This window comes from Hylobates moloch, unplaced genomic scaffold (assembly GCF_009828535.3).
Source record: "Hylobates moloch isolate HMO894 unplaced genomic scaffold, HMol_V3 SCAFFOLD_2, whole genome shotgun sequence".
Taxonomy (NCBI): Eukaryota; Metazoa; Chordata; class Mammalia; order Primates; family Hylobatidae; genus Hylobates; species Hylobates moloch.
This window is the reverse complement of record NW_026652277.1, coordinates 920,169-945,408: the sequence shown is the minus strand read 5'-3', so window position 1 is coordinate 945,408 and position 25,240 is coordinate 920,169. Positions and strand designations below refer to the sequence as shown.

General features: G+C 44.4%; 2 protein-coding genes, 1 non-coding gene and 1 pseudogene across 5 annotated transcripts in view; 2 read left to right on the top strand and 2 right to left on the bottom strand.

The window, feature by feature from the left end:
• WDR37 (WD repeat domain 37) overlaps positions 1 to 5,006 on the bottom strand; it is a 76,702-nt gene extending 71,696 nt beyond the window's left edge. The window contains exon 1 of the mRNA XM_058435408.1: positions 4,848 to 5,006. The gene's annotated coding sequence lies outside the window, so the exon portion shown is untranslated. The remainder of the gene's footprint in view (positions 1 to 4,847) is intronic.
• A 7,797-nt stretch (positions 5,007 to 12,803) lies between these two features.
• IDI1 (isopentenyl-diphosphate delta isomerase 1) lies at positions 12,804 to 21,282 on the top strand. Of its 3 annotated transcripts, none has more exons than XM_032167062.2 (5): positions 12,804 to 13,271; positions 17,163 to 17,335; positions 17,941 to 18,033; positions 18,573 to 18,703; positions 19,843 to 21,282. In XM_032167062.2, exons 1-5 carry the CDS (start codon positions 13,132 to 13,134, stop codon positions 20,158 to 20,160), a joined length of 855 nt encoding a protein of 284 aa, XP_032022953.1. In that variant the 5' UTR covers positions 12,804 to 13,131; the 3' UTR covers positions 20,161 to 21,282. The 3 variants fall into 3 exon arrangements, with proteins under 3 accessions (XP_032022953.1, XP_032023764.1, XP_058287090.1); XM_058431107.1 differs by lacking the exon at positions 12,804 to 13,271 and adding an exon at positions 13,516 to 13,867; XM_032167873.2 differs by lacking the exons at positions 12,804 to 13,271; positions 17,163 to 17,335 and adding an exon at positions 13,511 to 13,867.
• On the bottom strand, positions 17,293 to 24,251 carry LOC116477759 (uncharacterized protein IDI2-AS1-like; annotated as a pseudogene).
• LOC116477554 (U7 small nuclear RNA) lies at positions 18,980 to 19,042 on the top strand. The gene has a single exon (XR_004250526.1). It is a non-coding gene; the product is annotated as a U7 small nuclear RNA (small nuclear RNA).
• Positions 24,252 to 25,240: the final 989 nt, after the last annotated feature.

The following is a 25,240-nucleotide window of genomic DNA, read 5'->3' as shown; positions in this document are numbered from 1 at the left end:
CCCAAGTAGCTGGAATTACAGGCACCCAACACCATGCCCAGCTAATTTTTGTATTTTTAAGAGAGACGGGGTTTCGCCATGTTGGCGAGGTGGTTTCGAACTCCTGGCCTCAAGTGGTCTGCCCAGCTCGGCCTCCCAAAGTGCTGGGATTACTGGCCTGAGCCACCACGGCAGGCCCCCTGAAGGTAATTTTATTTTGCCCTATGGGATCCTGAATAAACTATGTTGGGCACCCACATTTTGACTTCAACCTGTCACAAGGTAAGGTGTGGAAATTTCCACTTGTGTCATGTTAGCACTCAAAAAGTTTTGGATATTGGAGCACCATGGATTTTGAATTTTTGGATTAGGATGCTCAACCGGTAGTAGCATAAATCTTCTTTAACTGTTTAGTAACTAGTTTAGGGGGTTTTCAGGTTGGTATCATGGGAAGAGTGACAAGGAAGTGGCAGGTGTTTGTAAAACTACTGAAATGGTATACCATGGAATCTAAAATAGACAAGAAGCGAAGCGAAAACAGAAAGAATTAATGGAGAGATACTGGAAGAAAGTTGGTGGACTGGCAGATCTACCAGAGGCTGAAGAGCTACTACAAAGAATTGCTGTAAGGCTTAAATGGATCAGTAAATACAAAGAGTCACTAATCCTCATACCATCCCTATGAGACAGAGTTCCCAAATCCAATTAAGAGCCTTTCAACACAGTCATACATCACTTAAGGATGGGGACAGGTTCTGAGAGATGCATCATTAGGTGATTTCATCACTGTGGGAACATCACAGAGTACACTTACACAAAGCTAGGTGCACAGCCTACTCCACGCCTAGGCTAGATGGCCAAGCCTGCTGCTCCTAGCCTACAACCCTGCACAGCATGTTACTGTACTGAATACTGCAGGCAACTGTAACACAATGGTATCTATTTGTGTATCTAAACATATCTACACATAGAAAAGGTACAGTAAAAATAGAGTATTACAATCTTATGGGACCACCATCTTACGTGAGGTCTGTTGTTGACCAACACATCATTTGTTATGTGGCGCCCGATTGTATTTAACAGACTAAACACTAATAAACTGATTATAGAACTGTAAAGAGAAAAAACAAACTTCTTCACTCCAAATACAACCTTCTTTAACCTCTGTGCACTGTTTTACCTAAATACAAGCAAAGAGAAACCTGAGATCCAAAACATAATTATTTTCCTTCAAAATATTCACATTTACCCAATATTATTGGACAGATTACCATATTAAAAAGAAGGCTTATGAAGATTAAATGTCCTTCTGGTTTTCAATAAAACATTATTTTCAAGAAACTATAAATAGTCCCCTCTAAAAATTCAATCTCTTTATCCTACCATGGAGATTTAACAGAATAAACTCTCCTTCTGAACTCCTGACTCATTTACAGTCTGCCCAATTCATCTGCCTTTAGTATATGTTGCCATGTACGTAATATACCTCTACTGTTTGTAAGCAGTCAGAAACAATAGGCACACAGATTTGATGCAGCACAGTGCTCTACACACAGCAGGCACTGGCCAAACATTCGACTAATTAATGAAACCCGTAAACACACTTTGTGTTAGCAGCTAAATTCCTCATCTTTAGAAATGCTGTAATATTGGGCCAGGCATGGTGGCTCAATCCCACCATGGATTACACCCGTAATCCCAGCCTTTTGCGAGGCCCAGGCAGGCGGATCACCTGAGGTCAGGAGTTTAAGACCAGCCTGGACAACATGGTGAAACCCCATCTCTACTAAAATACAAAAATCAGCTGGGCGTGATGGTGCACGCCTCCCAACTACCCCAGAGGCTGAGACATGAGAATTGCTCCACCCTGGGAGGTGGAGGGTGTAGTGAGCTGAGATCATGCCGCTGCACTCCAGCCTGGGTGACAGAAATGCTGTAATATTAAACAGCATCAATGAACACTTAGCTTTCTGCCCTTTCTCAAAAGATTCTTTACTATATATATTTTTTTCTTTTTTTTTTGAGACAGAGTCTCGCTCTGTCGCCCAGGATGGAGTGCAATGGCGCGATCTCGACCCACTGCAACCTCCACCTCCCGGGTTCAACCAATTCTCTGCCTCAGCCTCCCGAGTAGTTGGGGTTATGCGCCCACCACCACGCCTGGCTAATTTTTTGTATTTTCAGTAGAGACGGGGTTTCACCATCTTGGCCAGGCTGGTCTTGAACTCCTGACCTCGTGATCCACCTGACTCGGCCTCCCAAAGTGCTAGGATTACAGGCATGAGCCACTGCGCCTGGCCAGACTCTTTTCAATATTTCCAATATTAATTAATTTGTAGCTATAGAAATTATCATTCTCCTAAGTGTGTATAATTTGAGGAAGACAGATAACATAACCAAAGTAGCTTTAAACAGCAATACGACAAATTCTTTTCTTTTTGAGACAGAATCTCGCTCTGTCCCCCCAGGCTAGAGGGCAGTGGCGTGATCTCGGCTCACAGCAACCTCTGCCTCCTGAGTTCAAGTGATTCTCCTGCCTCAGCCTCCTGAGTAGCTGGGATTACAAGTGCCCGCCACCATGCCCAGCTGATTTTTGTATTTTTAGTAGAGACGGGACTTCACCATGCTGGCCAGGGTGGTCTTGAACTGCTGACCTCAGATAATCCGCCCACCTCGGCTTCCCAAAGTGCTGGGATTAGAGGTGTGAGCCACCACCCCCTGCCAACAAATTCTTAATTTACACTTTCATTTGAAACAAAAAACACAGAACATTACTTTCAGTTTCATATCCAGTAGGACTTTAAACATTTTTCTTTCATCAAAGCAAAAACACTTGCTTAAATGGCTAATTTCACAAATGTTAATCACATGCAAAAGAATGGTTAAGGAATATAATGTTCATGTGGCATTAAAAATAAATTGGAGAAATAAATTGAAAATTGAATAAAATGTGATGGAATTTCCACCAGAAGTTTAATCAAGTTTGTAGTAACATTTTATCATAATAACACTGTTAGACGAATTCCTAGTGGGCTGAGACACCAAATTCAACTTCTGAGCAATATCGAGGAAGAGAATGGTCTCTACAGGCAACCTTAGAAATCTGTCATCAGTATTAACCTGCTTAAAATGTTTTGTCATTGATGAAACGAAGGCTTGGAATACACACACCATCAATTCTGTGAATGACAATAAATTAGGAAATACCATTAATCAGATAAATAGCCATCAAGATTTTCAAAAGATCTCAGTAGTTAAAAGAACAACTTTAAACCAAGGATGAAATTCAACAGATGTAAAATCTTTTCCCTGAAAAAATAAGACAAGATAAATATGAAAACTCTATCTTAGTTTCACCTCGGGGAAAGGGACTTAGGGATTTTAGTCCAGGGCAAATGCCCAAAGTGAACAGTCTAACATAGCTACCCAAAAAGAGGAGGAGGGAAACACACTCACTCAAGATCTCCATACACCGCTTTGCAAGAATGGCTGGCATATATTACATAACGTAACCTTCCCAATAACAAAATGAAGCTGATACGAACACTATGTTAAAGACAGGAAGTGGGGACTTAGGAAGGCCTTGCCCAAGGTCACACTGCTGTTATGAGACGTGGCCAGTGTACACGAGTCCCTGCTCTGTCTTCTGTGAGCAGTATTAATAGAAAGGCAGCGTCCAAACCCAGGGGATAACAGATCACTCCATTTGTTCCACATTGGTCAGTTCATATTTAGCTACCGTGTTCAACTCCTGGGACATATCAAAAGCTATTCTGAAAGACTCGAATTTGATCAGGAAAGTAACCAGAACAGTGTGTGTGTGTGTGCTGGGGTTGGGGGAAGTTCAGAAGAGGAAGAAAGATCCTGGAGATATAACTATCTTGAGCTTTCTCATTCAGAGGTAAATAATTCCTGCAATACTTTTATGACCATAACTCACAGGCCAACATACTGAATTTAAGAGAAAAACACTTGAACTTCAATAAATGAAACTTCCAAGCAATTAACACTTTTCTATAATGGTATCCGCTTCAAGGGACGAATGTTTTACCGTTTAAGTTAAATGACAAAATCTCTAAAAACCTGGCAGACCTTAAGCTATTTTCGCTCACAACCTGGAAAAATGTATTTATTCAACTTTGTTTAGTAAATGAGTACATTATTATTGTTGCTCTTGTGTTATTCCGGTGAACAGCTGTCTTAAAATGTTTCCCTCCAGCGGTGGCTGCTTTCAGGGGGAAGGGAAGGAAAAGGAAATCTTCAAAAGGGGAACAGTATCATGGCGCTGTTGTTAATCACTTCAGCATCCGTCACTCCGCACTCACCACCCTTCTTGAAGCCGACCATCCCCACTCTTCGGATAGAAGGAAGGCCATCCTCCTCTCTGAAGGGCCTCCCAAGTGCTTCCCTGGAGACGCACTTCTCCGGGATGCCCAGGCCGAAGCAAAGCGGGCGGGGAGAGACCCCGGGCCGAACCCTTCTGCCCCCAACCCCTCCAGCGCCGCCCCGGGCCCTCCAGCGCCCCGACTCTTCCTGGACTCCGACCTCTTCTGCACCGCCCCGGGCCCCGATTCCTCCGGCACCCTGGTCCCTCTGGCACCGCCACGGTCTACTCCGGCGCCCCGACTTCCCTTGCACCCTGAACCCTTCTGCACCACGGCCCTTCCTGCACCGCCACCGGCCCTCCTGGGACCCGACCCCTCCTGCACCACCAGGGACCTTCCGCATTCCAAGCCCACCTGCACCCCATCCGCCACTATGCCCCGACTGCCCCTGCACCCCCTTGAGCCCTGCAGTGTCCCGACTCCTCTTCTGGGCATCCGGGGAAGGACTCGGAGCCCGACAGGTAGGAAGATGGCGGCACTCACCTGTCACAGCAGCTGCGCCCGCCACCCCCGGAGCCAGCCCGGGTCGCGCACCGCCAGTGAGTCCCTACGACGCGGCCCCCAGTACTGACCCAACGACGCGCAGGACACCGCTGTCTCCGCACTGACGCGACCCCACAACTCCGACCTGGCGCTAATACACTTCCGGCGACGCCGGAAGTCCCGCCCCAGTCCCGCGCCTCTGGGGCCGCCGGAAGCCACCCCACACCTCCGCCCCACACCCGGCGGCGCCGGAAGTCAGGCTCCGGCTTCCGCCCCGCAGCCCCGAGGGGTCCGGGCGCGCTAAAGACCCCTTTCGGCTGCTGGGCCAACGCCCACACCCTTGGTCGCCTACTCCTGCAGCTGAGCGGTTCGCGGGAGGTGGCCTCGGGGGTCGTAGCTACTCACCGGCGGGGCGCTCCGAGTCCATCTGCCCCGCAGCCCGGCAGCCGGGGCGGGAGGGCAGCGAGCCCGGGGCGGGGTCCGCCTGAGGCCTGAGACCCGGGGCCGCCTGCGCTCAGGGCCGCGCTGCCGGCCGCGCGGGAGCCTGGCGGGGACGGCGCGGTCAGTGTTCGGCTCCTCCGCAGTGACTCACCCGCGTCCTCAAGCTTTTGATCACCATTGGCTGGGAAGGAAAAACAGAATCAGCTGTTCCCTGCGAAAGGTGGGACTTGGGCCGCCTTTTTCTTAGAATCTAGGTTGGAAACGCCGCATGATGGTCTTTACGTAAACAGCCGTCTCAACGCTCTGCAGAAAGCTCTAACCGCGCATTTGAAGCCCACCTAGAGTAAATCAAGAGTGTGAAAGCATTTTTTTTCTGTGTAGGTTCACATTCCTGCTCCTTCCTTTAAAAATGAAGCTCAAGGCCAGGCGCGGTGGCTCACGCCTGTAATCTCAACACTTTGGGAGGCCGAGGCCGACGTATCACGAGATCAGGAGTTCGAGACCAGCCTGGCCAACATGGTGAAACCCTGTCCCTACTAAAAATACAAAAACTAGCCGGGCGTGGCGGCGCGCGCCTGTAACCCCTGCTACTCGGAAGGCTGAGGCAGGAGAATCGCTTGAACCCGGGAGGCGGAGGTTGCAGTGAGCGGAGATCCCGCCTCTGCACTCCAGCCTGGGACAGAGCGAGACTCCCTCCAAAAAAAAAAAAAAAAAAAAAAAAAAGGAAGCTCAAGATGAAGAGTCAGGAGTGGTAACTTGTTTGTTGCACAAGAAACAAATTTAGCATTCTATTTAGGGGATCCAGATTACGAAAAAAAAGTGATTTCTGCATTAAGTATATTAATAAAACTTTATCACTAAAAACAATTCTGTAACAGGAACGCCAAGGAAAAAATATTTGACTTTTTAGAGAAGTCATTTTTTAAACTTTTAGAGGTTGTGACATTTAAGTAACATAATTTTATTTAGTACGTGGTATGCAAAGACATTCTGCTGGGTATGGCAGCAAATAGCTTTGTAAATCGCAGTGTCCCATCTAATTAACCCACATTCTAACAGGTGGTTTTATTTTGCAGCACTGCACCACAGTCAGGTAACACCAAGAATATCGTTAATGAGGCCGGGCGCGGTGGCTCACGCTTGTAATCCCAGCACTTTGGGAGGCCGAGGCGGGCGGATCACGAGGTCAGAAGATCGAGACCACGGTGAAACCCCGTCTCTACTAAAAATACAAAAAATTACCCGGGCGTGGTGGCAGGCGCCTGTAGTCCCAGCTACTCGGAGAGGCTGAGGCAGGAGAATGGCGTGAACCCGGGAGGCGGAGCTTGCAGTGAGCCGAGATTGCGCCACTGCACTCCAGCCTGGGCGACACAGCGAGACTCCGTCTCAAAAAAAAAAAAAAAAAGAATATCGTTAATGTAATTTATTAAGTTGATATATTTAGGATTCCACAAAAGTCACTGAAAATAACTGAGTGCATGACATGTCACAAAACAAGGGAAATAAATCATTTTTTGAGGGTCAGTCGTCTTACATCTTTTGTAACTAATTTAATCTCCAAAAGAATCCAATAAAGTAGAAGTTATTCTAAATTGAATTTTAAGCATGAGAATGGAAATTACTCGTCAAAAGTCAAAAATAATCGTGCAGCAGGGCAAAAACTAAAGGCTGACATCAGAACCCATGTTCTTTTCACTGTTGATGTGCTAGGGCTTCAGGAACAAAATACTGCAAACTAGGCAGCTTAAACAAATTTATTGTCAGAGGTTTGACTGGAAGTCCCAAATCAAGGTATTGGCAGGGTTGGTTCCTTCTGAGAGCTGTCATGGGAGCTTGTTAATGCATCTCAGCGTCTGGGCATTCCTTGGCTTGTGGCAGCATACCCCCGCCAGTCTTCACATGACGTTTTCCATGTCCATGTCTGTCTGCACACAGCGTTCTTTTTATGAGGACATCAGTCATATTGGAGTACGGTAGGCGCTACTCTAATATGACCTCATGTTAACCAATCATGTCCACAACAACCCTGTTTCCAAATAAGGTCACACGGTAAAATACTGGAAGTGAGGTCTTTAACACATGAATTTGAAGGGGACACAATTTAACCCATAACACACCATATCCCGAAATAACTATCCAATGTAATTTTTTTAAAAGACACAAAACTAGCCGAAATTATAAAAGGTTATGATTGCAATCCTGGTGTCCAATTACATTCTCCCTCCTGCAGAAGCTGTGGGGAATCCTGTCTCAGAAAACCAATTTCTATTTTGTCACATGTCCATCTATGCAAAATACATGTACTTTGTTCCTGACATAGGGCAACAATGCTGAATTTACTAAGACTCATTTTTGAGCATGGTTTGATAGAGAATTAAGATTTACTAGGTATTCTGTCATTGTCCTCCTTACTGATTATTTTAACTGTGTCTCAAACGCTTGGATAGTTAGTACGCTGTAGTGTTATAAGCTGTTTGACATGTTGCTTCATAAATTCTCAAGTTTTATATATATATATGTGTGTGTATGTGTCATATAACAGGCACAACTGTTTTCGTGTGTATCACTTTATTGCACTTCACAGTTATCATGTTTCTTACAAAGTGGAGATTTGTGGCAGCCCTGCATGGAGCAAGTCTGTCAGCACCATTTTTCTAACAGTATGTGCTCACTTCATGTCTCTGTGTCACATTTTGGTAATTCTTGGAATGTTTCAAATGTTTCCATTATTAAATCAGTTATGGTGATCTGTGATTAGTGATCTTTGATATTACTGTCATAATTGTTTGGGAGGCACTATGAACCACCCCTATATAAGACAGCAAACTGAGTCAATAAATGTTTTATGTGTTCTAACCACTCCACTGACCAGCTGCCTCCCTCTCTCTCTCCTGCTCAGACCTCCCTATCCTTGAGACACGGCAATACTGAAATTAGGGGCCAGGCATGGTGGTGGCTCATGCCTGTAGTCCCAGCTACTTGGGAGACTGAAGCAGGAGGATTGCTTGAGCCCAGGAGTTCGCGGCTGCAGTGAGCCGTGATCATGCCACTGCACTTCAGCATGGGCAGCAAAGCAAGACCCTGACTCAAAAAAAAAAAAAAAAAGTCAGGCAATTAATAGCTCTAAAATGGCTACTAAGTGTTTCATAAAAGAATGAGTTGCACATCTCTTACTTTAAATCAAAACTAGAAATGATTAATGATCAAGCACAGTGAGGAAGGCATGTTGAAACAGCCAAGTTGTGAATGCAAAGGAAAAGTTCCTGAAGGAGATTTGAAGTGCTCCTCCAGTGAATACACAAATGATAAGGAAATAAAACAGCTTTATTGCTGATGTGGAGAAACTCTGAGTGGTCTGTATAGATTAAACCAGCCACAATATTCCCTTAAACAAAGCCTAATCCAGAGTAAGGCCCTAACTGTCTTCAGTTCTCTGAAGGCTGAGAGAGGTAAGGAAGCTACAGAAGAAAAATCTGAAGTTATCAGAGGTTGGTTCATGAGGTTGAAGGAAAGAAGCTGTATAATACAAAAGTGCAAGATAGGCCAGGCATGGTGGCTCATGCCTGTAATTTCAGCACTTTGGGAGGCCAATGCAAATGGACCACTTCAGGTCAGGGGTTCAAGACCTGCCTGGCCAACATGGTGAAACCCTGCCTCCACTAAAAATACAAAAATTGGCTGGGTGTGGTGGCACACGCCTATAGTCCCAGCTACTCAGGAGGCTAAGGCAGGAGGATCACTTGAACCCAGGAGGTGGAGGTTGCTGTAAGCCAAGATCACACCACTGCACTCCAGCCTGGGTAACAGAGTGAGACTCCATCTCAAAAAAAAAAAAAAAAAAAAAAAAAGTGCAAGATAAAGCAGCAAGTCATCTAGGAGATCTACCTAAGATCACTGATGAAGATGGCTTTGCTAAACAACAGGTTTTCATTGGAGTGGAAACAACCTTACTTTGGGAAAGGATGCCACCTAGGACTGTCATAGCTAGAGAGGAGAACTCAAAGCCTGGCTTCAGAGTGTCAAAGGACAGGCTGACCCTTGCTAGGGGGCTAGTGCAGCTGATGACTTTATGTTGAAGCCAGTGCTCATTTATCATTCTGAAAAATCCTAGAGTCCTTAAGCGTCACGCTAATTCTACTCTGCCTTTGCTGTGTAGATAGAACAACAAAGCCTGGATGACAGCACATCTACTTACACAGTGTGGTTTACTAAATATTTTCAGCCCACTGTTGAGACCTACTGCTCAGCAAAAAAAAAAATTTTCTTTCAAAATATTACTGCTGATTTACAGTGCTCCTGTTCACCCAAGAGCTCTGATGGATATATACAAGGAGATTCATGTTGATTTCATGCCTGCTAACACAACATCCCTTCTGCAGCCCATAGATCAAGGAGTCATTTTGACTTTCAAGTCTCATTATTTAAGAAATACATTTTGTAAGGCTATGGCTGCCTGAAGATGTAACTGAATCACTGCAATAGCATAATAAAACATGAATGGATAAGCAGTTGCTTCTTGTGGATGAACAAAGAAAGTAGTCTCTTGAGATGGATCCTAATCCTGGTGAAGATGTGAACACTGTTGAAATGATAGCAAAGGATTTAGAATACTCCATAGACTTAGTTTATGAAGTAGCAGCAGGGTTTGAGAGGATTGACTCCAATTTTGAAAGTTTTCCTGGCTGGGTACAGTGGCTCACGCCTATAATCCCAGCACTTTGAGAGGCCAAGGTGGGCGGATCACAAGGTCAGGAGTTCAAGACCAGCCTGGCCAACATGGTGAAACCCCAGCTCTACTAATAATACAAAAATTAGCCGGGCATGGTGGCATGCGCCCGTAGTGCCAGCTACTTATGAGGCTGAGGTAGGAGAATTGCTTGAACCCGGGAGGTGGAGGTTACAGTGAGCCAAGATCGCACCGCTGCACTTCAGCCTGGGCAAAAGAGCGAGACTCTGTCTCAAAAAAAAAAAAAAAGTTTTCCTGTGGGTTAAAAAAAATCTTTAATGAAGAGTCAATGTGACAAATTTCGTTATTGTCTTATTTTAAGAAACTGCGACAGCCACCCCAACTTTCAAGCACCACCTTGATCAACAGCCATCAACGTTGAGGCAAAACCCTCTACCAGCAAAAAGATTATGACTCACTGAAGGCTCAGCTGATGGTTAGCCGTAAAAAATATTAACTTTAATCATCTCGACCATTTGGTACTCATCAAATATTCTCTATAACAAAATGGGAAATACACATAAAGCACTTCTGCTACATACTGAATTATGATTGTTGTCTCCAGGAAAAGAACTTGGGGGAACGTTTGAGTTGTAAGCTGAACTAACTAGCTGCTTTTTTCATGAAATACCACTTTTACTGGAAAGAACTGACAGATAAACTGAGGTATTCAAACCTAGATATTTGGCAGACATTTTCGTGAAAATAAATATGTTCGTGCCACTTCAAGGAACATAATTCTCAGTGCTTGTTGCCAATAATGTTTGAATTTTCATGCAAAAATTCAAATTAAAAAAAAAAAAAACTTAAAACCATCAAGAACTTGGTGACTTTATGTGGAAGCTAGTGCTACAATACTTTAGCTTCCCAATACTTAAAAACTTTTCTGATGAGATTACTAGTGATATTAACAATGTGATTGATATTGAATAATGAAATGTTTTAGCATTTGGAAGATCTGTTTAATTCAGTAAATCAATATTTTCCAAATGACCAATGCATGACATTTCAACATCACGCATAGGAAAATAAGCATTCGAGGTACAGTCAAAAATGAGTTTTAATGTAACAAGTATAAAATGTCCATTGAAGTGGTTTCACATTCCAAATAGTAATTGGAAAATCCACTACTCGTGTTTTGGGGTAGTAGTATCGAAAAAGAATAAACAAGATAATTTGAAAAGGCTATTAAAAAATACTTCTCAATTTTCAAACTGCATACAGCAGGTGCTCATTCATTTCTTTGTAACGTTGATGAGAAAAAGACTCCCGGCCAGGGGCACTGTCTTTGTGGTGTTTACGTGTTCTTGCCACACCTGCATAGGTTTTCTCTGGGTACTGCAGTTCTTGTCACATCCCAAAGGTGTGCACGTGAGGTGAACTGGTGTGTCTTCACTGTCCCAGTCTGAGTGTGGGTGTGTGAGTGGCCCTGTGATGGAATGGCGTCCTGTTCAGGGCTGGTTCCCTCTTTGTGCCCTGAGCTACTGAAACAGGCTTTAGCTACACATTACCCAGAACTGGAATAATTAATTATCTTGTTTTTTATTAATCTTTCTTAAATGTATGGATAGCTCACATTTATTTCAATGTTTAATATTAGAATACTTTGGCCTTTAGAAGCTTAGTAATTTTTTTTTTCCTTGGCCAGAAGTATGCTTTGGGAACTTAATCCTTATTTTTTAGCCTCTGGTAAAATTGGTTTTGCTATACGTTGTTTCACTTAAAGTCGTAATTCCCAAGAACGCACTGACAGCAGTGACGACTTGCTGCGCATGCGGGAGGCCAGATTTTCACTGTGTGAAGCTAGTCATGAAAGAGATTTGCCAACATATAAAACAAAATCAAAGTCTGTTTTTTGCCTGGAAAAGATTTTTAATAAAAATGTAACTTATGTTAGTGTCATGTGTTGTTTAAGTGAATATTTTAATATGTTTAATTTCTACGTTAGTAAATAGCAGTAGTAAACAACAGTGAGCAAAACCTTTTGGGGGTCCTCAGTACATTTTAAGAGTGTGCAAGCGTCCTGAGACCAAGAAGTTTGAGAACTGGTGCACACCAGGTTCATCTCACAAGTTCAGTATTTTAAATTCCACACAAAATGTAGAGGAAACAGCTGAATTCGCTTCAGCTGCGCGTACATTTCACGATTATTTAAAAGTTTAGAGGGCTAGGCGCGGTGGCTCACACCCGGAATACCAGCACTTCGGTAAGCTGAGCCCAGTGGATCACTTCTTAGGGTGAGGAGTTCCAGACCAGCCTGACCAACATGGGGAAACTCGTCGCTACTAAAAATACAAAATTAGCCGGGCGTGGTGGCGCATGCCTGTAGTTCCAGCTACTTGGGAGGCTGAGACGGGACAATCGCCTGAACCCGGGCGGCGGAGGTTGCTGTGAGCGGAGACTGCACCATTGCACGCCAACCTGAGCAACAAGAGCGAAACTGTCTCAAAAAAAAAAAAAAAAACATTTAGAACGTCCTGTCATGTACCCCGAAAGCGAACACTCCCAACATAGCGTGGAGCGCCCCACCCGCCCCGCGGCTCTGCTCCGCCTTGGTCCCGCTCGCAGACACCGCAAAACGGCCACCATTCTAGACAGACAAGACCTCGCCATGTAGCCAAACGCTGTAGTCCCAGCGGCGGAACTCCGCAGGGGGATACTCAGCCAGCCAGTCAGCAGTGACGTCCCGCCTTTCCTCCGTTTCCATTGGTCCAGCCACGCGGAGGCCACGCCCATGGGACACCGAGCTTCCGGCTACCGGGCTTGGCGCCCGGGCGCCTTCCGACGGGGAGGGCTCCGCTCCACGGAACGCGAGCCTCGGGACGTCTGACGTTAGGCACCGTTCGCAGCGCCTCGGGCTCGCACGGCAGGATCCAAAGCGTGATTGGCTGGCGGCTGCTGTGGTCTCGGGCACCGCCCAGTCGCGGGACGCTGCCTCTGCGGAACTGGGGGTGGGGCCTGTTGACCCCCTTAGGGGCGGCCAGAACCCGAGCTCACGGCTCAGGTTCCCGGTGCTTCGCGCGTCTGCGGTTGCCACAGGCCGGGGAGGTGGCACCACCAGGCGAAGCTTGGCGAGATTGTGTCGTCAGGCGCGTACGGGCGCCAATTGGCCGGGCGATGTGGCGTGGACTGGCGCTGGCGCGGGCGATTGGCTGCGCGGCCGGGGGGCGGGCCCGGTGGGCGGTGCGCGCCGCGGACCGTGCTCAAAGCGGGGGCGCTCCGGGACCGGCCGGTGTCCGTGGCCGGAGGCTGATCAGGTACTGTGGACGGGCGGCGGAGTTCGGGAGACGGGCGGGGCGGCACCGGGTTGCTGCGGGACGGGGCGGGGAGGAGGCCCGAGGTCTGAGCCACCCGTGAGGTCTCGGCGCGGAGGCCTGGACAGCTGGGGGTGGCGGCGTTGGTCTCCCGAACTGGAGAGAGGCCGGGCCGTCCCGGGCTGTGGTGGGCGCCCGCGCCCCGTGGAAGGCGGAGGCGTGGGTCGGGGCGTCAGAGACGTTGCCATTCTTTGTCAGTGGAAAAGATCGTCGTGTGCGCACAGTCACCTGAGGTTTCGGAACTCGTGGAATTGGATACCGAGTCGCAGGAGACTGAGTTGCGAGTCTCCCCTTAGAGAATTCAGAAACAAGCATAGCCAGCATCGTCAGAAACACGAGCGTGACGACACCGGCCTCCCCGTGCCGAGTCCACGCGTGTGACGCGGGTGCATACACCTGCGTCCGTGCAAGGGGGTGACAGCAACACATTCAAAGCGCTTCTCCTGGGAATGGAGCAGGAGAAGAGATGGGGAGCATCGCATAGATGGAACTAGACCTTTTTCTTGGGTTGGGTGATGTGTTCCCGAGTCTGCTACATGGTATTATCTTTAAACGCATAAGTAGACTTATTCATTTTATCTTGGGATTATGAAGCTTAGTTTTAAAATCTGAATTCTGAAAATCCTGACAGAGCAATTGTCATTACAGCTGGGCAGTGGTGCACGCCTCTAATCCCAGCACTTTGGGAGGCGGAGGCGAAGGCTGCAGTGAGCCGAGATCGCGCCACTGCACTCCAGCCTGGGCGACAGACACAGCAAGACCCAGCCCCATCCCCCCGGAAAAAAATGTCACGTGAAAAAGTCTAGTAATTATGTAGTAACAAAACCTATCTTAGTGATCACCTAATATACAGTTGGCCTACTGTATCCTTGGGGTCCATATCCATGGATTTAACCAACTGCACATTATAAAATATTTGGAAAAAAATTTCATCTGTACTGAACATATACAGACTTATTCTGTAAACAATACAGCACAACTATTTATGTAGGATTTACATGTTTTAGATATTATAAGAGATCATCTGCAGATGATAATTTAACGTTAGGCCCGCATCACTTAACAGGGATACTTTGGAGAAGTTCATTGTTGGGTAGTTTCATCATTGTGGAAGCAGAGTGCGCTGATGCAGACCTAGACAGTGGAGCAGCTGGGCTGTGTGGTGTTGACAGATAGTGGAGCAGCTGAGCTGTGTGGTGTACACAATGGAGCAGCTGGGCTGTGTGGTGTAGACAGTGGAGCAGCTGGGCTGTGTGGTGTAGACAGACAGTGGAGCAGCTGGGCTGTGTGGTGTAGACAGTGGAGCAGCTGGGCTGTGTGGTATAGACAGTGGAGCAGCTGGGCTGTGTGGTATAGACAGACAGTGGAGCAGCTGGGCTGTGTGGTGTACACAATGGAGCAGCTGGGCTGTGTGGTATAGACAGTGGAGCAGCTGGGCTGTGTGGTGTAGACAGACAGTGGAGCAGCTGGGCTGTGTGGTGTAGACAGACAGTGGAGCAGCTGGGCTGTGTGGTGTAGACAGTGGAGCAGCTGGGCTGTGTGGTGTAGACAGTTGCTCCCAGGCTATTTTTCCTGTTGCTTCAGGCCTAGATTTGGACAGTGTGTTACTGTGCTGAATAATGTGGGCAGTTGTAACACAACAGCAAGTATTTGTGTATCTAAACATAGAAAAGGGTGTGCTGTGCTCCGATGTTACAGTGGCTACATCATTGGCAACAGGAATATGTCAGTTCTGTTATAATTTTATGGAACCACTGTAGTGTATGCAGTCTGTAGTGTACGGAAACACCATCATGTGACACATGTATGTATACAGTAGGATATACACAGGTGATCTGCAAATATTATGCCATTTTATATCTGAAACTTCAGCATCCTCAAATTGTGGTAGCTGTGGGAGGTCCTGGAACCAACTCCCATATAAACCAAAGGATGACTGTAGATAAAACTAGCCTATGGACATTGGAAATCTTTCTAAAATTGAGGCTAACTCTGAAGTTGACTTCTTTTTCACATTTTTTCCCTCTTGTTTTAATCATTAACCTTATTTCAGATTTTTTGTATTAGATATCAATATCTCCATCATCACTGACTCCTGACACACGCATTCACACACACACACACATACCCAGACCCTATGTGGGTCTAGAACTTTGTATTAAGTAGCTGTTTAAACACTTTGTGTACATTCTGCAGTACGCTTGAACTCTGTTGAAAGTATTTCAGTGGTCCAGGTGTGGTGGCTCACTCCTGTAATCCCAACACTTTGGGAGGCCAAAGCAGGCAGATCTCCTGAGGTTAGGAGTTCGAGATCAGCATGGCCAGCATGGCAAAACCTCGTCTCTACCAAAAATACAAAAATTAGCCTGGCGTGGTGGTGCACACCTGTAGTCCCAGCTACTTGGGAGGTCAAGGCAGGAGAATCACTTGAACCCAGGAGGTGGGGGTGTAGTGAGCTGAGATTGCATCATTGCACTCCAGCCTGGGCAACAAAATGAGACTCCCTCTCAGAAACAAAAAAGTATTTCAGTAAAATCTATGTATTTGAAATAGAGTCACATAGAAAGTAGAGCACATGGGATCTTCAAAATATATTGTGTAGAAAAATCAAAAAACAAAAATTATAATTCATTCAGAAATAAAGGAGAAGAAAAAAGGGAATAAAAAACTTCAAAGTCAGGCTATGTAAAGGTGCCCTGAAGGATACAAAGGTTAGAAAGCTTAGACGCTGCTGGATATAGATGTGTAAAAGTGTGAGTCAGAATACTGAAAGTACCCTAATAAGTGCTTTACATTTTAATCACATGGGAGGGATAAATGGGGGTTCAGAAAATTAATGCTTGATGCACTAAGGTAGGGATGGGCCAACTGTGGCCTACAGGCCAAATCTGGCCTGCTGCCTGTTGTTACGTCCTGTGAGCTGAGTGTTTTTCTCATATTTAAACGGATGGAGAAGAATCAAAATATTTTGTGACACATGAAAATTAAATGTAATTCAGTGTCCATAAATAGTTGTGTCCATAAATATTGGCATGCACCCACTCAGTTTACATATTGCCCAGTTCACTTATTGCCTGTGACTATTTTACTGTTACAGAGGCAGAGTTCATACTCTCTGGCCCTTCACCGAAAAAACTTGCCAAGCACTGCCTTAAAGCATCTATTGAATATAATGCATTAAGTCTTCTCCTGTTTATCTAGAATGATATCAGCTAAGTACTGTCCTGGGGGAAACTGACAAAAGTTACACAAATCATTTTTCTGATCAGGAGCTTGGGTTGAGAAAAACTGGATTAAGTCTTACTGTGACATTGGTAGAAAGGTTACTGAATGTCTGGCACATGAGTTGTGCCTTTAAAAAATGGATTTCAACCAAGATTGGCCTGTGGCATTCTTGAGCAACTATGCAGAGACAGGCAGTGGGAAAAACAATTCAGGATGGCAATGGGAGCACATTCTAGAGATTACAGAAGCTGGTGTAGAAAAGCAGGATGAAAAGTTAGGTTGGGGCCAAAAACCAGAGAAGAAAAGTACACTGGAAAAAGGATTGAGTATCAAGTGCTGCAGAGGATCTCAGAGGTCAAGAATTGAGAGTGGAACGTTGAGCTTGGCGTTTAGGAGCATGACTGTGATAAAAGGCCAGCTGTGGAACCTGGAGGAGAAATGATGACCGAGATAGTGCTGAGCAGCCAGCTGGCAGCGTTCTTGGGGTCCCTGTGGGGATGCAGAGTGGTACAACTGCAGATGGGGAAGCAGCATCATTATTAACCTGTGTTTATATGACATTCGGAAAAATATATGATGGCCTTTCTTTCTCTTTTCCTTTAATATTAGTGTTCTAGGACAGATCAGACATTTTATAATGATGCCTGAAATAAACACTGACCACCTCGACAAGCAACAGTTGCAACTCCTGGCAGAGATGTGTATCCTTATTGATGAAAATGACAATAAAATTGGGGCTGAGACCAAGAAGAATTGTCACCTGAATGAGAACATTGAGAAAGGTGCTGCTTTGAAATAGTCTTTCTTGTAAAGCGATTTACGTAGGCATTTCCGATTTGCCGAGAAGAGCACTCTGTTCAAGGAAGTGCAGTCTTCGATAGCACCGTATTTTCTTGTTGGTTCCAGTTCGTTAAATAGTGTAGTCACTAGCATCTGCTTTGCTGTCTTCCTGTTACAGCGATTTCTCTTCACTTCATGCCTTTTTCTCGGCTTCTTCAGAGTTATTCTGGATTCATAAAAGAGGGACTACCCCTGACATACAGCAGCAGCCTAGCCTCTAATATTTCTAGAGAATGGAGAGAGGCGGGCACCATGCAGGGAAGCGTGTGCCTTCACCACTTTCCGAGAACTGAATGTCCTTGATAGGGAACTTGACTGTAGGAAAGGGGCCACCAGCATCACCATTTCCTTCACTCGACGGCCAACTTCCTTGCCCAGTGCAGAGCTCTTCGTCACCATAGCGATGCAGAGACTATGCATGTGGACAAACCATGGGAAAAAGCAAAAGCAGCAGCAAGTTACTAATGTTATTCTGAACTGCAGGGAGAGAATTTGGCAAATAACTGGTACTTAAGGCTAAATTAATTGTTATTTCTTTTGCTTTCAGGATTGTTGCATCGAGCTTTTAGTGTCTTCTTATTCAACACCGAAAATAAGCTTCTGCTACAGCAAAGATCAGATGCTAAGATTACCTTTCCAGGTTAGTACACTTTTAATGTACAATATTTTGTTTGTACATTAATTTGACTTTTTATCATTCTGAATTCTTGGAGCCAAGGTCACAAAGGGAAATCCTGTGAGTGGCATAATTTTATATTCTGCATAAAGTGAGTTTACACAATGAGTGCAACCTAATACAACAGCAAGAAAAAAATAAGAACTAGTAAGCAATTGGGCAATGTGTATAATTTACATATTTATCTTTCATCCGTATTATCTACACTTTGATCTTTTTTGGTTGAAGAAGCATTAATAAGGAACTTACCTACAAATGTAGTCTGTTTCACAACATAATTACTGATAGCCCATTATAACTCGTTTCAAAATCCTTAAAATAATTACTGATAGCCCATTATAACCAATTTTAAAATCCTTAAAATAATTACTGATAGCCCATTATAACTGATTTTAAAATCCTTAAAAATCATTTCATTTTTCAGTTACTTGTAAAACTTTTTCTTGATCTTTCAGACCTACCTTGAAGAAAAGTTGATCTGTCTCTATGTTAACATTTTCCAGGTTGTTTTACTAATACTTGTTGTAGTCATCCATTAAGTAATCCAGGCGAGCTTGAGGAAAATGACGCCCTTGGAGTGAGGCGAGCAGCACAGAGGCGGCTGAAAGCTGAGCTAGGAATTCCCTTGGAAGAGGTAACCGGCTCTACTACACAACCATACAAGCCGAAACCTAAACATACTTTAAAAAGGTTTTTAATAAAATTTTTAAATTCAAATGTAGTTCTCTGCTTGGTAACCTCCTGAGTTATGAGTTAGCCCCACAAACCATCCTGCATAAACATTATTTAAATTTTGATTTCTTAATATCACTCGTAAAAACTTAGCTCAATACTGGGATGGATTGATCTGTTAAGCACTATATAAGTTTGAATATTTCTATAATTGATCAAATCTAAGATGAATATTTCTAAGTGTTACAACTCTTGTAGAATTTGACTAGCAGGTTTTCCAGTTTTCACCTGAAACTCCCCCCCTACAAAAAAAGGTGAAGATTTTCTTACAGAAATTCTTAGGAATATGAACCATAAATCTAATTGGTTTAATTGAAATAATTTTTTTTCTTGGAATTGTCCCCCTTAAATAAGACCCGGATAAATAAAGTATTTCTTATCTATATTTTCCAAAAAACAATTTTAAAATATGGAAAAGAAAAATGTCGGGCTGGGCGTGGTGGCTCACGCCTGTAATCCCAGCACCTTGGGAGGCCGAGGCGGGTGGATCACGAGGTCAGGAGTTCGAGACCAGCCTGACCAACATGGTGAAACCTCGTCTCTACTAAAAATATAAAAATTAGCTGGGCATGGTGGGGCGGCACGCCTGTAATCCCAGCTACTCAGGAGGCTGAGGCAGGAGAATCGCTTGAACCCGGGAGGCGGAGGTTGCAGTGAGCTGAGATCACACCACTGCACTCCAGCTCGGGTGACAGCAAGACTCTGTCTCAAAAAAAAAAAAAAAAAGAGAAAGAAGAATGTCACATTTCTAGTTTGAGTGACTGCCCTTGCCCCTTTTTTTAACATTAAAAAAAATAAATAAAAACTTACCTGTTTGGTCCTACGGGAAAAAATGCAAACACTTGAAACTAATAATGTAATCATTTTTCCATATATAATATTAAGATTTCCATATACCATTGATAGGAGATTAATGCTTTAAAAGTTCTAATCCTAAAACTATACTGCTGTTCAAGATACCGCTGTAATACAGTGAGCTAATTTTAGATTTTTTTTGTTATTGTGGCCAATGTTTTAATTACTTTTTTTTTAATGTCTTAGGTTCCTCCAGAAGAAATTAATTATTTAACACGAATTCACTACAAAGCTCAGTCTGATGGTATCTGGGGTGAACATGAAATTGATTACATTTTGTTGGTGAGGAAGAATGTAACTTTGAATCCAGATCCCAATGAGATTAAAAGCTATTGTTATGTGTCAAAGGAAGAACTAAAAGAATTTCTGAAAAAAGCAGCTAGTGGTGAAATTAAGATAACGCCATGGTTTAAAATTATTGCAGAGACTTTTCTCTTTAAATGGTGGGATAACTTAAATCATTTGAATCAGTTTGTTGACCATGAGAAAATACACAGAATGTGAATATGTAGGTAAAATGATTACTGAAAAATTTCTCTACTTAACAAACTTAGAATGACTTTTTCCTTTTAGTTCTATACACTGATACTTTAAAACTTGTGTGGAAAAAACTAACTTATAATTTTGTATCACACACCCTGGATATGTGTTCTGTTTCTAAGCAACATTTGTGAGAGATTATTTTAAAATGAGAGAGAGCAAATAAAACTTAATTTAACCTTTGCAGATACATGCTTATGGGAAATTTGAACAAATGAGTGAAGCCCTGTGTTTTTAGTAAGCTGTGATAAACATTTCCGGAGCACTTGCTATTTGCCAGGTGCTTTATGTATCATTAAATTTTTATCATAGTTCAGAAAAATGTGCAAAGGAAACCATCGCCTCGCTCCTTCAAAACAGTCCTAATTAACTTTCATATTAGCAGATTAAACTATCAGAGCAGGTTCAAGGGAAATTAAATGATATGGACCCTAATTTGTATCATTCTGAGTTGATTGTTTGGTTTATTCATTCTGGAAACATGTTGATACTTAGTCAGCCACCGCTTTTGATAAGTGATATTGATTAGGTTAAATCTTCTTTTAAATAGTATTTACCAGTTAGCAAAGTCTGTGTTTTCAGAATTACAGTGGGCACAGAGGTGTTCATAAAATGGGAATTGAGTCTCACTCGATAAGAGTTGCTTAAACTTGATACTGTTGACATTTGGGCTGGATAAAATCCTTGTGGTGGGGGTCCGTGCTGTGCATTATAGGATGGTGAGCAGCATCCCTGGACTGCACACTGGATGCTGTTTGCATCCCTCTCCTGTGACACCCACAATTATACCAGATGTTGCCAGATGCCCCTAGGGGACAGAGTCAACCCCCAACTGAGAACCACTGTCCTACAGAGTCAGGAAATATTGTAGGAAGAAAAAAATAACAATGACAAAGGCCAGTGTTAGTGTTAAATAGATGAGATTATGGAATGTGTATATTAATGTTAAAAATTGTACCTTGATCAATGTACTTTTTATAAACTTGCCATAGGTATCTCAGATTTGAGATCTCAAGACAGCTTTATTATTCTTAAATGCTGTATGATAATGAAGAAAAATAAAAATTTATTTCTTGCAAAGTTAAATGTTTGTTAAATTCAATAGAATGACTCATTTATGTTTAACTTTGGGCAATTTATAATTTCAGACAAGACTGTTTAGCAAGTATTTTACTGACAAGTAAAAAAAACTGCAATTTAATACTGTGTTTAGTTTGTTAAAATTTTGATACACTGATAGGATATTGCCTGTATAGTTTCTGTTGCATTTATAATATTGTTTCTAATTTTTTTAGTTTTCTAGGAAGTTTTAGGCTGAAAGCCACATATAATTAGTTATGTGATAACTATGAGTTGCCATGGCTACTGAATTGGACATGGGACCCTTAGACTGTTACCCACCACCTTGTTAAGTACTTAGCAAGCGTTAGATACTACTGTTGTAACATTACTAGGATGCCATCCAGAAAATCTAAGTAGGAATGTCTTTTGACCTGATAAACTCCTTAGAACTCCTTCATCTTTTATAAAGAGGAGTATCCCTCTCCTAGATATAGCTGCTTCTGACCTCAAAGGCAGATGTGTTGGTTTTGAATTTGAAAGCTAAATGATACCTATAAATTTTTTTCTTAAACTGTTTTAAACTCTAATCTTCAAAATATATACTTGTTTGATTCTGGTCAAACCATTGCCAACTCCTTTAAGGACAAAGTAGAAGTGGCTTTCTAATAATTGCTGATTCTGTTTCCCTACCTATATTATCAAGAGAACAAGACCAAAACCGAAAATGGTGTAATAGGAAGGAAGGCACATTTTCTTCTTACTTGGCCCTGGCACCTGGGGACAAGTCCAGGACGTACCCACAGTGGGTCCCTATGGGAACTGCCCTCCACCTGCTCCCTGGGGACAAGTCCAGGTCGTACCTGCAGTGGGTCCCTGTGGGAACTGCCCTCCACCTGCTACCTGGAGACAAGTCCAGGTTGTACCAGCAGTGGGTCCCTGTGGGAACTGCCCTCCACCTGCCCCCTAGGGGGTGCTTGTGCAGTGGTTTCATCCTCTCACTTGGATCTGTCCGTTGGACCCTCACTAGAGTTGGGAGTTCCTCATGGGATGAGGTACTCTAGATCCCCTCTTGACAGATTTTCTTTTTATTATTTCAGATACACCTCTTCTTTACCCTTCCTCTCTGGGTGCTTTTTCAGCCCTAAGTATGTACTTACACATTTTATAACATTTTATAGCGTGAACTGAAGTGTGTATTTGTGTGTATTCAGGTATCCTGACAGCGTTCTACTTTACAATTTTCACACATACTTATTTACCATACATGGTTTAGACTCCCAAACGTAAATCTCCAACACTGCATTCTCTCCTCTATTTTATATGCCTATAGGTGAATGCATAAGTAAACTGATATATCCAGACAGTAGAATGTTATTTGGCACTAAAAAGAAATGAGCTATCAAGCCACAAAGACAGGGAGGAAAGTGAGGTGCACGTTGCCGAAAGAAGCATGAAAAGGCTATATCCTGAAGGAGTCCAGTTCTCCAACATTCCTGTAAAGGGAAAACTGGAAACAGTAAAAAGCCAGGGGGGTGAGGGGAGGGAGGAATGAGTGGGCAGGGCACAGGATTTTTAGGGCAGTGAAACTCTTCTGCATGGTACTGAATTGGTGGATATAGGTCATTACGCATTTGTCCAACACCAAGAGCAAGCCTCATGTAAACTGGACTCCAGGTGATAACGATGTGTTGATGTACATCTATCGGCTGTAACAAATGGACCACTCTGATGGGGATGTTGATAGTGGGGGAGCCTGTGTGTGTGGAGGGGCTGGGGGTCTATGGAAACTCTCTACCTTCCACCCAATTTTGCTGTGAACCTGAACTGGTCTAAAGAATAAAGTCTATTAAAATTTGGGTGTTAAACATGAAAAGGAGCTTAACCTCATTAATCACTGGGTAGGTGCAAATTGAAACCCGAATTTAAAGGGCTGACATCACCAAGTGTTGACAGAATATAAAGTAACTGCTTATGAGCATGTCTGCTACCATGGAGCTGTTGGCCACTGTCTACTAAAGTCAAACGAGTCGGACCTGGCAGGAGACAAATGTGCATGGTTCTGCCTTCTTTTGTTGCCATTTTGCTAACTTAGCAGAGAACGAATGCAGCATATTCTTGAGCTGGGAAGTCACTGACATATTCGTTGTTACTTTGAGAAACTAGGTGTTTCCTAGATTTTTATGCACTGCCCTGTAAGTAGGTGACACAGTGTGGGTTCAGGGCTTGCCTCGCTCACAGAGCTCTTTACTACATGTCCAGTCTCTAGTCCAGGGACGCCCCTGCAGAACATCTGCAGTGATTACATCAGCCTTGGTGTTCGCGCAATCGGATGCTGCCATGCCACGGGAGCAGTCTTGCTATACACAGCAGTGTGAGTAAATCCACAGACCCAATCTTGAGTGGAAGAAGCCGGATACAAAAGGCACATGTCATTCCAGTGAAATAAAGGTCAAAAACAGGCGAAACCAATTAAGATGTAGGCAAGAATAGAGGCTACTTCCAGGGGGCGCAGGGAGCCTTGTGAGATTTTGGAAGTACTCTCTGTGTTGATAGGGTGTTGGTTACGTGGGTGAATATGTTAGGATTGATTGAAACAATTTGTGCACTTTTAAGTGACAGCTTAACACAATACAGAATCTGCGAGCTCTAGAGAATAGAGCTCAGCACTGATAGAGAATCAGTGGAGAGCAAGTGGCATCTCACCTTGACAGGAGTGGAAGTGCAGGTGCTTCTGGCCACTGCATCTTGGTATCAGATTGGCCAGGAAAGGCCATGAAGACATGCCCTGTGTGGGTTGGGGCTCCACTCCTGAGAGAAGACAGCAAGGTCAGCTGCCACGGTGTGCGTCGCGTCCCCGTGGGCCCCTGCAGGCAGCTGACACGGCATTGGTTGACATGACACACTTATGCTGTAGGAAAAGAACTCTGTCCCCACCCCCACCCCACGGGGGACAGATGCCGCAGTGGGGTTGGTCGCATGCTGCTCGATCACATGCCCTGACGCAGATTAAGAGGAACACACAGTCTGAACGGGAAAGGTGTTTCCACGCCAGGTGACAAGCCAGCTCCGGCTGTGAGGCCTTGCCTGCATCTCAGCGTGTCCACGTGTTTTCCCTTCTGCCTGGAACCTGCACTCCCTTCGTCTGCACCTGGCTGAATCTGACTCATTTAAACCCTTGGCTTAAACGTCATCTCAGATGATCTTCCCAGGACTCAAATCTGAATCACGAGCATGCAGTCGGAGCTCAGTGACTTTGAGTAAATTATGAATAAAAACTTGAGCGTTGGCTGGGCGCGGTGGCTCACGCCTGCAATCCCAGCACTTTGGGAGGCCGAGGTGCGCGGATCACGAGGTCAGGAGTTTTGAGACCAGCCTGGCCAACATGGTGAAACCCCATCTCTAGTAAAAGTACAAAAATTAGCCGGGCGTGGTGGCGGGCGCCTGTAGTCCCAGCTACTCGGGAGGCTGAGGCAGGAGAATGGCATGAATCCAGGAGGCGGAGCTTGCAGTGAGCCGAGATCTCACCACTGCACTCCAGCCTGGGCGACAGAGCGAGACTCCAACTCAAAAAAAAAAACAAAACAACAACAACAAAAAAAAACATAAGCGTATACTCACGGGTCCCATAAGGCTACATCGCTTGTGTACAGACGGTTCCCTCTCAGCAGTCGCCACTCCCACGTCAAAGGCTGTTCATGGTTCCCTTCAGGTAATGGTGGGCCAGGCAGTGGCACAGCCCACCTCCCAAGAGCGCTGGAAAAACCTGAGAGAAAATGTCAGAGACCAAATAGCTCTGAAAAGAAGCATACGGCAAAATCTAGGAGAAGAAAACCTGTGCTGCTTTTCCCAAGGGGCATTGCCCAGTTCCACTAAAGGAGCAGGGAGGCTGGGCAACGGAGAGGTGCTTCCAATAGCCGGACAGGAATGGGGGAGCAGAGACCAGGGGAGAGAGCTGCCAAGGGCAAGGCCCACGGAGAGTTTC